Source organism: Alligator sinensis, unplaced genomic scaffold (genome assembly GCF_000455745.1).
Source record: "Alligator sinensis unplaced genomic scaffold, ASM45574v1 scaffold97_1, whole genome shotgun sequence".
Classification (NCBI taxonomy): domain Eukaryota; kingdom Metazoa; phylum Chordata; order Crocodylia; family Alligatoridae; genus Alligator; species Alligator sinensis.
The window spans coordinates 2,037,515-2,050,838 of NW_005841921.1; the positions used below are offsets into that span (position 1 = coordinate 2,037,515).

The 13,324-nt window shown below is 47.1% G+C and overlaps 1 protein-coding gene across 1 annotated transcript in view; it reads right to left on the minus strand.

The window, feature by feature from the left end:
• PLA2G1B (phospholipase A2 group IB) overlaps positions 1-10,493 on the minus strand; it is a 20,769-nt gene extending 10,276 nt beyond the window's left edge. The window contains exons 1-2 of the mRNA XM_014517701.2: positions 10,320-10,493; positions 3,014-3,173 (exon numbers count right to left, since the gene is read on the minus strand). Coding sequence (XP_014373187.1) covers positions 3,014-3,173; positions 10,320-10,389 — 230 coding nt within the window. The 5' untranslated portion in view covers positions 10,390-10,493. The remainder of the gene's footprint in view (positions 1-3,013; positions 3,174-10,319) is intronic.
• Positions 10,494-13,324: the final 2,831 nt, after the last annotated feature.

Below are 13,324 nucleotides of genomic sequence, written 5' to 3' on the forward strand. Positions count from 1 at the left end.
TTACCTGGGAGTTACGCCCTTGTGAAAGACTGGAACGAGGAACCACTTCAAGCCAGATGGAAGGGCCCATATAGGGTACTTCTAATGACCCTGACGGCAGCAAAGCTCGAAGGAATCAAGATTTGGATACATTCCAGTCGCCTAAAGCCGGTGGCTGGACCAGAACAAGAAGGAACCCCTGCAGACTCCGGGACTGGAGGCAGAGAACAGTGGAAGGTGGAGCCAATAAGAGACTTAAAATTCCTATTCAGAAGAAAGGAACTTTAAATAATTTGTCAATATTTGATCAAGTTTTTGTTGTAAAGGGTTTTGTGTTATAGGGATTATGGTTTGTTGTTGTTGTATCCAATGTTTACCTGTTTTTATATCTATCTTCAGGCCTAAGGTAAATCAAATGATTTTACAAAGAAAGCTGATGATACTAGATTTTTGTTAAGCCAAATTAATTGGAGCAATCATTATAATAATTAAAAATGCTCCAGAGGGGGGAATGTAAGGAGTGACCTAGAAACCACTATGCAAAGACGAAGCAGAAGAGAATGTTATGTGACGAATGCCCATCTGCAATGATAAGGAGGAGACAGTCTTAGATAAAGGAGGCTTGAAAACAAAATAAGAAACAGAGTACTGGGTTATAGGGCTCATTAAAATACTAAAAATCACGCCCCTAGGTGGGGAAAAAGTATGCTAATGAAACATACATGTATGTAAATGAGATACATGGATAAAACACAGGTATAGAGACATGCTCAGTAAAGAACTCCTTGCGTCACTCCTTTATAACCAATCAGCAAACAAGGATGCTTATGGAGGTTCAAAAACTCCTGTATAAAAGATGCTTAGAAATAGTAATCTAGTGTGCTTGTTACGTGAAATTATTCCGCTCGCACCTTTTATTGCTAGCAATAAACTTTCTTTGTACTTTCACCCCTGGTATCTTTATTGGCCTTTGCATACCAGGCACGATCCCAGACTTGAGCTGGGGCTCAACACTGTCAGACCAATACACAGATTATCTGATAGTTTTGAAAAGGAATTTCACCTTTACATATTGTTGCTGCTTGGATAAATCCAGCTGCTTCATAGAAGCACCTATCACATTTCTTTTATATTCTAATGAATTTTTAAACACTATGAAATTTCCTGAGCATGAATACTGACTTTATGGTACAGTAGATTTCTAGTAGGACCATCAAATGAGGAAAAAAAATCTGATCTATATAAATTATACTTGGGAATAATGCATCAGCTTGGGGTTCTTCTTCACCCAAGATTTTTTTTTTAAGTTTCATTTTGTGCAAATTTCTCTGACCACCTACACTTACAGGTTTGAATTAATTGAAAAATTAACTGAATTAATAGTTTGAATTAATCAAAAAATGCAAGCCAAGACCGAGTTGAAAGTGGTGAGAATTTCTGCCCAAAACCATATCAGATACAGACTTGTAGCTCAAGATTGCTAAAAAGTAAAACTTTCAGTAAGCCCACTTCAAAGTATTTGGTTTGTTGAAAAAGACCTCTAGCCTCTCTCAGTAAATGTAGTGCATTCATTTGAAACATATTTTCTATGATTCCATGAGGAAAACATCACCCTTCTAAGACTGGTGAACACTGGAGAGAAAAGCCCTCCCCAGCATAAGCAGTTCACTGTGAGCACAACATGTCTAAAACTGGAGTTATGTTGGGCTGTGGACATACAAGACATGTAGCCAATTTCTCTGCCTGATTGGAATAGTACTTATCTGTCATCTAGAACTTGATTTTAAATTCAACACTTTCTTCATAACTATTAGGGCTGTGTGAAAATTTGGTCCCTGATTTGATTTGGCTGAGATTCGGCCCAATTCAGCAGCCAAATCTCTGAATCCAAATTGAATCAGGAGATCCTTTAATATCTCCAGATCGAATTGGAACTCCCTGAATTGATTTGGAGAGATTCAGAAAGATTCGGCGATTGAGACATAGACACAGTTTTAAATGTTTTTTCTACATACCTCTAGGTACCAGGTGGCTCATGAATGCGGAGATGGTGGAGCAGATGGAGCATCCCACAGCAGCAGGGGGGCGGGGGGGGGGGGTCCCCAGCACACTTAGCAGTAGACCCAGAAGTGGACCAGAAGCACTTCTAGTCAACTTCCAGGACCACTGGGGAGTGTGCTGCCACCGCCATGCCCCTCCCCAGCATAGCGACTGGTGCCTCTTATGTCTGGGGGAGCACCCGGGGTCCCCCCATGGCCAAGCACTGAGCCAAGGGGATGTGGGGGGGGCTCAGAGTGCTCCCCCAGACCCAGGAGGCACCAGTCACTGAGCCTGGTGGACCCGGAAGTGGCCCCTGGCTGATCACTGAGCCAAGGGGGCGCGGGGCAAGGAGGGGGCCGTGAGTGCTCCCTGGTGGACCCAGAAGTGAACCAGAAGTATTTCCAGTCCAATTCCAGGTTCACCACTGAGTATATGGGCCCCCGCCCCCCCCCCCCCCCCACCCCCCCGTCGCTGCGTCCCCCCCCCCCCTGCTCCATCTGTCCCAGCATCGTAGTGTTCACAAGCCGTGCCTGGTACCTCGAGGTATATAGAAAAAACATTTAAAAGCTGTGTCTATGTCCAAAGCGCTGATTCTCCGAATCAACATTGAATCTTCAGATTCAGATTTGGCTGAATTGAATTAGGTACAGTGATCCAAATCAATTAATTGAATCACTGTCCCCGATTCGGGCTGAATCTGAATCTGAATCTGAATCTAATACAGCCCGCTACACATATCCCTAATAACTATTCTCCAATTTTCATTCTAAAATTACTGTTATTACAAAGAGCAGATAAAGAGGGTTGAAAATCCAGTCCAAACACATTTATTTAAAAAATAGAAGTAATGATCATGAAAGAATTTTGCAATTCTCCTGTGCCCCTACTGTGCTCTAATTACTTGGATCGGTCTCTGGATTTGGTTCCCTGAGCTGGATTTTGTGAATCTCTCTTCCATACTCTTTGTGGGGTCATCTTCTTAATATCTACTCACTTGTCCAGTTCATCCACAGGTGTTCCAGATCCTCCTAAGCCACAGTAACATCCATAGTGATTAAATCTCCATAGTGGATCACTGTTAGGAATGGTACATTTGATCATTGACCTTAACTGCCACAGGGCTCTTGGAGTGGGATCAGTTGCGATAATACTGACTGAAACAGATCAAATAGAAAGAATGCAAGATTCATTTTAGGGTACAACAATAAGTTAACATTGATGTGGAAGAAGCCATGTTACTGGTGAAAGCCATGAGAAAACTTCTAGATTTTTCAAATAAACTCCAGCTTCCTGTCCTGATTAAGATTAAAGCATTCCCAAAACAAGTTGAAACTGGGATGGAAATCCAGGAAGTAATTGAATCTATTATGTCAAATCTAATTTGGCTTCTCTACTTTGAAGTTATTCAGGTATAGCTCATGTGCTCATGCTCTTAATAAAGAATGAGTGGTTTTCTACATTAATTTAATCTACTTTGGGTACCTGTAGACATGCAGGACACCTGCTCCAACACGCTGTAATTACAGTGTGTCAGAGCTGACACGATTAATCGAGTCTGCTGGAGTGTGCTAATTAGCATGCTCTAGTAGCCTCAGCTTCTCAAGTATTCAGGGTCCCCACACTTGAAAATGGCAGAAGGGGCACTTTAACTAAAGAGGCACTTTAACTAAAGCTCATTGAATGAGTTTTAATTAAAGCACCCCCGCTGCCATTTTGAAATATAGGATGCTGAATACAGGAGATGCTGGGGGCACTGTAATTAGTGTCCCTTCCACCTCAGAGCATGTGTAAAAACTAGGACTAGGTTAATATAAACCAGAAAAAAACATTTTTACTCTAAAATAAGAGCATCCACATATGAAGTTAGTCTGAAATAAGTTATTGTGTTACATCCATACCCTGCCTTAATCCAGAGTTATATTTCATGTGGAAAAAAGTTACACAGACAGAGACTGACCAAAGTTGACTGTACAAAAAGAAGGACTTTTGGTCCCCTCTACACATTATAGGTATCACACAACTGGTAAATTGCACAATTACCTTAACCAGCTACGTGTACAAATTAGCTATCACATGATTAAAGGCTCCAATGAGCTATAAAGTTAGATCTAAAAAAATGTGTACTAACTTTATAGCTTGTTGCTATTGAGCTTTAAATTGCACATGTAGTGGGGTCTCCACTGTGGCTGGGAGCCCTATCAGCAGATAGGGCTTCCAGTTGCAGGGGTGTACTGTGCCCAGCATGAAACCCCCAAGCCCTAAGGATCACAGCTGCCATGATCCCCACAGTTCAGGGGGTTTGAAACCCCCAGCCCACATGGGGCTCTTGGTCCCAGCTGCGCCTCACAAACTCAGGACTGAGAGTCCCGCAAATGACACAACACTCACAATTAAGCAAAATGTGAGGCACAGCCAGGACTGGGCATCCAGTCCCATCTTTGCTGGAGGGGCTCCCAGCCATGGGGGCCACATGCAGCTAGGACCGAAAGACCCTGCAACTATGCCTCACTCACAGCTAGGACCAAGAGTGCCACAACTGATGGGGCTCCTGGTACTAGCTGCTACAGGGCTGTGCTCAGTGCCCCAGGCTACAATGGGGACATAGCCTGCCAGCATAGAACAAGGGTAAGGTGGAGAGGATGGAAGCAGGAAGCAGAGGCTTGGGGGAAGCAAAGGCTTTGGTTGAGCAGACAGGAGGCAGAGGTGACATGGGGGCAGACACAATCAGGCAGCAAGCAAAAACATATCCAAAGGGACAAAACTGTAAAAAAGCACAATAAAAAAAATTCCCTCTATCAAAACTCCCCATAGCACCTGCCTCTTTGCTGCCTGCCCCCCCTGCAGCAATGGGGGGAAAAAAAATCAAGACAGCCCTCCAATACTTAGATTCTATACATGGAAAATTATAACAAATGTGTACATTTTCTCTATATGAAATCTAATTATTGGGAGGTCATAATTTCATAGTTGGCAGGGTTGGAAGGGACCTGAGCAGATAATCAAGTCCAACCCCCTGCCATGGCAGGAAAGAGTACCAGGGTCAAACGACCCCGGCAAGGTGTTCATCCAGCCTCCTCTTAAAGACCCCCAGGGTAGAAGCCAGCACCACTTCTCTTGGAAGTTGGTTCCAGATCCTAGCCGCCCTGACAGTGAAGTAGCACCTCCTGATGTCTAGTCTGAATCTACCCTCTGCCAGCTTGTGACCGTTCTTTCTAGTCACTCCTGGTAGTGCTCGGAGAAACAGGGATTCCCCCAATGCCTGCTGGTCCCTTCTGACTAGTTTGCAAACGCCCACTAGATCCCCCCTCAGCCTTCTCTTGTGAAGGCTGAACAGGTTCAGGTCCCTTAGCCTCTCCTTGTAGGGCCTGCCCTGCTGACCCCTGATCATGTGGGCAGCCCTCCTCTGGACCCTCTCCATGTTGTCCACATCCCTCCTGAAGTGCGGCGCCCAGAACTGGACTCAGTACTCCAACTGCAGCCTGACCAGTGTCGCATAGAGGGGGAGGATCACCTCCTTGGACCTGCTTGAGATGCATCTGTGGATGCATGACAAGATATGGTTGGCCTTTCTGACCGCATCCCCACAGTGTCGGCCCATGTTCATTTTGGCATCAATAATGACTCCAAGATCCTTTACTACCTCTGCACTGACGAGAAGGGAGTTCCCCAGCCTGTTGGTATACTGCTGGTTTTTCCTCCCCAGGTGCAGTACCCTGAACTTGTCAGTGCTGAAACCCATCCTGTTCTCATCTGCCCACTCCTGTAACCTGTCTAGGTCCGATTGCAGCCTAGGTCATCTTAAATTCAGAGTTGTTTTAGATTTGAATAAACAGGGTAAGTAGCCGTGAATATTAAGAATTCTTCCTCTATTCTGAGAGAGGCATGTAAACTTTTAATATAGAAAGATGTGAACATTTAAAGGGTTCTTACCTGCCCCAAGGAGAACCAAAAGCAGGTGGACCATCTTTGCAGCGGATAGCAACAGAACTGCAACCACTCAATGGAAAAGCTAAATTATTTATATGTATTGGTTGAACTTGTGTACTCCCACTTACATCAGCGTCATCAAAATTAGTTCTGCTCACATCAGTGGCTATAATCAAAATTTACACCAGTGTAAGGACACCTTTTGGCCCAATGCCTTTTAAGATGTCCTTGGCTCTTTCAACATATCTATTTGAGGAATTTTTATAGCACTGGACAAATAGACTTCCTAGTTAATATTTGAAAAGGAAAGAAAAGTGAGCAGAGGAACCTTTTGATGAGCCAAATAGCCAATTTAATATCTTCAAATCAAGTGAAAAAATGGGGGATGTGATGTGTTTGCTGATTTGGGTGAAGAGTGCAGGGGAGATGTGCATGAATTTAACTCTGAGGATACTAAAGAGATACATTCCAAACCCAGAATTTAACGTGTTCTTCAACTATGCTATGATTTCCCCAAAGCTCTGATCAAAATGAGATCACTGCTGCAAGTATCATGACATGGTGCCCTCACTACATGGGCAAGCAAAGACTATTGTGATTGCACCTAGCTGGACCTGTCTGTCTTTCAGTGATCCAACAGCTTTTCTCAGACCTCTAGCTGCTGATACTGCACTACATCCACTCTTCTGATTCCCTTCTCAAAGAATCAGTCAAGTACTGACGGCAGCGGTGCTGGATGTTACAGGTAGGCCAGAGATGGGAAGACAAGTCCAGGCAAACTTCCTGGCCCAGGGCCTTTCTCTAACTAATGAAAACCATCTGCTGCTTGGAGCCTTTTTGGATATAGCAGGATATAAGTCTAATAAAAACAATTTTTTTAACATATTCTCTTGTGGGTACCAACCTTAAGTGGCATCTACTTAGGGATGAAGGCATTTTTTTTTTTAACAATAGAAAACATATGGGCCATATGCTGTGGCACTTGACAGTCTTGACTGAGTCAGACTATCACTAAGGCACTTATATTTGGTGGCACTATTCTGGATTACTGCTAGGGCTCATGTGGGAAGCTCAGGAACAGTTCCTTCAGTGCTCAGTGTGATACCCACAGATTCATTCAGAGCTTTGCATTTGCTAGTGTACTTTTGAAGTAGAGAAGCACACAATGAAGATGGCTGCCAGTCTTTAAAATTGTTCTGCTGGCTTTAAGAGCTGCTAGGCTGTCTTCCCTTCTTCCCCCTGAGGCATCACATCTGTCCAAAACCAAAAAGGGCTACTCATGAACCAAAAGAAGATATTGATTAGTCAGAGAAATGATCATTGCGTAAAGTCACAAAACAAAGTCAGACAGTGTAGTAGTGCATCAGAAGCAGGGTCCTTCAGTTTCTGTGAGACTGTCAAAAGCCTATCAGGCCCTAAAACTTCATATCAAGTGGAGACAGCTAGATTGGAAGCATTTAAAACAGCAACATATTAAAACAAAGCAGTATTGGGGATCAAACTTATACATGCTACAGCACCAACCAAAATCCAGGCACCAGATACAGAGCCCTGATAAGTTTAGATCACTGAACTTAAATAGCCTGCAAAGCAAAACTAGATAGAGGTTACCTGGGAAAAAGAAAAAACAAATGAAACAAAAACCAAAAGAGCCAGCACCTTCATGGCATAGCTCCTTCAAGGGTTCAGTGAGCATTTTTATTTGACTACTGTCCACCTGCACCTAACTGGAATGGTCAGAGGAGATGGCATGTAATGACCCGTGGTGGGCCTCATTCAAGATCTACCTAACTACTGCTGTCATCAAGGCTAAAATAGATACTTTAACAGGTAAAGAAGTCCTAATATAATTCTTGGACCAGGAGTGGAGATGTAGGTCTCTTTTTCTCTTAGCAAGAGATCACAACAAGCAGTTTGGGTAACTGCTTTTTCCACCCTTTGGGTTCTGTCATTGAGTCAAAAACATTGTTATTTCTCAGATGAGTAAAATACCTGTTTCAAAACAACTTGCAAACAGGCAATGGGATCACATGAAAGTGCAGGTGTTCTTTTACCCTGAGCTTCACTACAGCATTGATTTTACAGAGCACAAGTATGTGAAAACATTTATTTTCACTGGGAAAAAGGCCTCTTGTTGAAACACCTGGTATAATAAAACCTGTCTAGCTGCTCTGTTATATCTTGAAAATCAACATTAAATATACTTTCTACTGAATTACTCTCATGAGTGAAATGTAACCATTTGTGGCTAGGCATTAAGTTTAAACATTTAGTGAGGTTCCTCATCTTACAGCCTACCTTTGCTGTGAAAATACAAGCTACTTGTAAGTTAAGTTGTAAATGGCTTTCTTGGCCAAATGGTTTTGATGACTAGAGACCTAGTTTTGACCAAATCCATCAAACTTGTATTAGACTCTCTCATCAGTCATTTTTACACACTGTGCATGATTCTAGAATCATGTAATGCTGAAAACAACCTTGTGAAAATGCTTAGCCTTTAGGCACAACAGCTTGCTTTGCATTCAGCAGAACCTGCCATCTGGCTTGATAACTTCTTCTGTGAATTCTTAGACTTTGACTTTGCTAACAGAAGGTGACATTTTTAGTTTTATCAAATCCTCAGTTACAATTCCACCAATAATTCTACTGTGCCTGAAGTATGAGCAAGTGAGTCAGTGGCTACAGATCTGACTGAAATACTGGGTAATGGTTTGGCAGACAACCGTCAACTGTAAGTGCAGCAACAAGGTTAGGTTTTAAGGAAACTAATTTAATACACGTCTTTCACCATTCCAGATCAGGCCCTCTCTGTTACAGTCATATTCCAAAGATGCTCAAACAAGATTCTGTATGAATCTGTTCAATCTTATATAGAAAATACTATATGTTGGAATAGCCTATGACTTCATCTAATACAGGGACCTGCTTACCCATACAGTGACCAGAGTTCTTCAAAATGTGCTGTCAATATGTTCATTCCATTACTGGTGCATGTCTCATGCTTTCAAACTTATAGACTTTTGAACAATGACATCCATGTAGTATAAGTGCATGCATGTCCTGGTGCTTCATATTCAGGGCAAACAAGGACAGCATGTGTCAACTGTATCTCAGTTCTCCAGATATACAAGACTTCTACACATAGGAGAGAGAATGCAGGACAACACAACTTCAAGAACTCCAGTTAGTATATTGCTAAATAACTTTCCATTCTCAAAGTCTCCTTGAGTGACTTTGAGTACACACTCCATTATTGAATACTCTAAAGCAACAGACCTAAATAAAAGGTGGAGTCCCAGAGTCTCAGAAGCAGAATGACTAGAACACAGTTTTGCCAAACGCAGCATCTTATCTAGTAGTCTCAAAGGTTACAAAATATGTTGCAAATGTATAAATAGCATTACAGAGGAATACTCTGCAGATGTCTGAGAAGAATGTTCTTTTTTAGTGAAACTACCAATACATTTCTGTTATGATGCCTGAGCTCTTCTAGAATCCATAGATAGAGATGGAGGTGAGTCCACTATAGCTATCTCATTGTATGTGTTTATGCAGTTCTAAACCCTCTTAGAAAACAGCGAGAATGAAGGACAAAGCAATAACCCCAAATGGGCACATCCACACATGCAAGCACATGCACTTGCAGCAGCTCAAATAGAAAAGGTGCAAATTTCAGCTGGAGCTTTTTGCCTCAGTGTACATGCCCGGGTATGCACTTTGGTGTGGTGCAAGTTGTGCCACTTGGGGCAAAATAACCCTACCTGGCTCCTCCCATATCTACAGCCAGGGGGAGCTAGAGCCCGGGGCCAGCACCTGTTCTGGCCCCATCAGTACAAAACCTGCCCTGGCAACTAGCTCAGAGCTACTCGCTCTCAGGAGCTTCTGAGGGAGGAGCCTCTGGGAGGATGCTGTCTACACCCCTTCCTGTCCCAGGCTGCTGCAAGCCTGGTCTCAGGAGCTTCTGCAGAGAAGATGGCCAGGCCCTTTCCTGCCTCTGGCTACTATTATCTGCAGGCTTGGTTTCAGAGCTTTTAGAGTAAGCTGGCCACACCCCTTCCTGCCTTGGGCTGCTGGTGCCCCCCCAGGGGTGGGTCCTCTGCTGCATGCTGTTGCCTGCCCCTCAGGGAAGGGCCCACTGCACCCCAGCACCTCACCTCAGCTTCTACACCTCTGTTCTGGCCTGCTGCTCAGCCTACCACCAAGATGTGGTCAGGGGACAGCCTGGGGAGGGATCCTGCACTGCCTGTGGGCCCCTCCCCAGCCATCACTGCCAGAGCCTAGAGGAACCTTGCCTGCCCAAGCTGCCTTGGCAGGCCTTCACCTCTGCTTTCACCAGAAGCACAGCCCGAGTGGCTGAACTAGATGGCTCCTACCATCACTGCTACTGTTGTTTCTGCTGCTGCCCCCTCTCAGGAGGATGGGAGACTTCCTGCTGTACCACATGACACCACAGCTGCACTGGATTACTTCCTAATTGACTGACTGCTCCAACCCTCCCCAACAGCTACCTCCCTGCATCTGATCCTGATTTGTCTTCCAGCCTGCTGCTCTGCTGCTAAGTGACCAGCTGAAGGCCTAAGGGGCTTCTGAACAGATCTTCCACAAACAAAGCCCCTCAACTACTCCAGCCATCTTTTACACCTGGTTCATCAGCAGCCTTCCCTGTGTGTGTTTTGCCCTTGTGTGGTAAGTCCTGTGGTCCACTCCCCCTGACCTGGTGTTTTTTGTGTGGCTGAGTAAACCAGCTTGAGTCTTCACAGCCCTTGTGTGTGTGTTTTTTGGGGGGTTTTTTGTTTTGTTCCCCCCCCTCCCCCCCCCCATTCTCAAAGCATAGGGCTCCTGGCTTTTTTTTCCTGTGGGGCTGTGGCTCAATGAGCTTCAGCCCCCTTCCTCCCTATTCCCCTTCTGCCCCACAACCCCAGCCTGCACCAACTAAGTTCACCAGCTGTGTGGGATATTTTGTTTTTCTTTATTGTCTTCCCTGCCCTCATGTGAAACAATGGCAGGGCAGGAAACTTCTGGGGGGGCAGATGCCCCCACAGAGCTTCCTGCAGTTCCCCACTATAGGGGTGGATCCCAGCCAAGCCCCCAAGGGGATGCATGCCCCTGCATCCTCCACCCTGGGGCAGAGTCCATCCAACTTCCTCCAGGGGTGGAGAAGCCTGCAACTGCTGCTGCAGGGGCAGGGGGGACTCTGGTAGGGAGCCAACAGAGCCAGGGGGTGACCCCTGGAGGGGTTCCCAAGCCCCCTCTCCTGTCATCAGGGACCAAGGACACTGGAAAGGGCTCCTCTTCAGCTTTCTCCACAGCTGGGGGTGGGAAGGGAAAGGGCACCCCAAAGCCCAGACCACCAGTGCCTGAGGGGACCAGCTGCACTACACCAGCCAGCACACCCACTCAGCCTGTCCCTGGCCCTAGCTCTGGCCCCACCAATATGGCCCCCTGGGAGGGGAACTGCAGCTGTGGGGAGACCTGAAATTGGGGGGCCTGGACCCTCCACTGTCAGCCCTTCCAGCTCAGGCAGCAGGGCCCCCTTTCCAGCACTCCCCTGCAGGCATGGGGTGAAGTACTAACTGTCCAAGCAGGAAAACCTGCACTTTGAGACCCAAGTCCAGGCCCTGGCTTGGGTAGTGGGGGCCCCCAAGATTGTGGTGGCCTTCTGCTTTCATGGTAAGGGGATGTTTTTTCTTGCCTCAGAGGCCACTGCACAAAAGGTGGTGGAGAGGGGGCTCATGGTGGAGGGTGAGTATGTCCCCCTTGAGCCTCTAGAAGAGCTGGAGACCAGGGTGGTCCTCAGCTCCATCCCTCCCTATATCCCCAATTGGGCCCTGCTCCCCCAGCTCCAAACCCTGGGGAGAGTTATCTCCCCAGTGGTGGCCCTCACTGGAGTGCCAAGACCCCAGCCTCTGCCATGTGCATTCTTTCCATCACTAGGTTATGATCCAGTTGATCCTTGTGATTCCTTTTTTGGGGGACCTGGTGAGGGTTTTCTAATTGCTGGGTGACCTGAGATGCTTCTGGGGCACTTGCATCATGAGTGCCCCATGGGCCAGGAGGAGAGGGCATCCATAGGTCCCACTGGCAAGAGGGGTGCCCCTGCCACTGGTACCCCTCCCTCTTCAGCCCCCATGTCATCCCAGCCACACCATCATGGGGGGGTGGGGGGTGGAGCTCAGGGGACCCCCACCCCCAAACCAAGTTTGGCAGGGTCTCCAGGAGGGCAGCAGCAGCCAAGGGGAGAGAGAGTGAGCAGGGCCCCCTGCCCCTAGGCACTGTAGCTGCCCCCCCTCCAACCTTCACCTACTCCTACTGGAGACTGTTCACTTGAGAACCACCTCATGGCTTACTGCGTGCAGGTCTCCTCCGGGCACAAAGCCAAGAGGAAGGCCCAGGCACAGTTAGAGTCCTCTGACCTGGAGAACTCCTCCCCTACTCCCAAAACCACCATCGGGAGAAGGATGGCTCAGCTCCTGGGGCCTCCCAGCTGCACCTGACACCCCACCCCCAGGAAAGATCAAATGGGTGATCCCTGTGGAGGAGATTTTGGGCCTGGTGGACAGTCCTGAACAGGAGCACGTGGAGGAGGCCCCTCACTCCACTGGCCAGGGCCTACCCCCTGAGACCACAGGCACTGAGGCTGAGACTGACCTAAAGGAAGATCCAGTAGTGGAGCTCCCCTCCAATGATCTGGGGTGGGGCCTGGGGCTTACCCTGGTGAGTCCTGGGGAGGGAGGTCCCTTTTCCTAGGACCCCAAGGCAGACACCAAAGCTACCCTAGTGCCTGATGGGTCTCTTCCCTCCCCTCCCAGAAAAACCTCACTTCCAGGCCTGCCCCATGGTCCCGCAGCAGAGGGGATCAGGGTGGAGTCCCCTAATCATCAGGCTAATCTTGTCAGGGACCCTGCACAGACCCCCTGGGGCTCCAGCCCTACCCTACCATCTTGTGAAGGAGCCCCATCCCCACCCTTACCCCCACCCCTGTCCCAAGGGGCTGCAGAGCTCTCCCAATCCCAACGGGAGTCTTGGGTCTTAGCAGACCAGGGGGGTCAGATAGTGCCTAAGGAGCCTGCTGAGCCCCAGGATCAGGAGGAGGATGCCCAAGAACTGGCAAGCTCCATGGAGCCTGCAGACCTCTCAGTCCTGGTAGTCCCCAGGGGGGAGCAACTTGCGTTTCTTGACCACAACTATATGTGGCAGTCCACCAGCAAGGTACAGCTCACCTTGGACCACTGGGGAAATTTTGACAGCATCCTTGCCACTGCAAAGGCACTGGTGGGGGAAGGCAAGGGGCCCAAAAGCTGCAATGCCTGGTTTTATAGGCAGGTCCCAGTTTCGTACATGCCCTCCATACTTATGGGAGGGCACTGCCTGAGCTGGC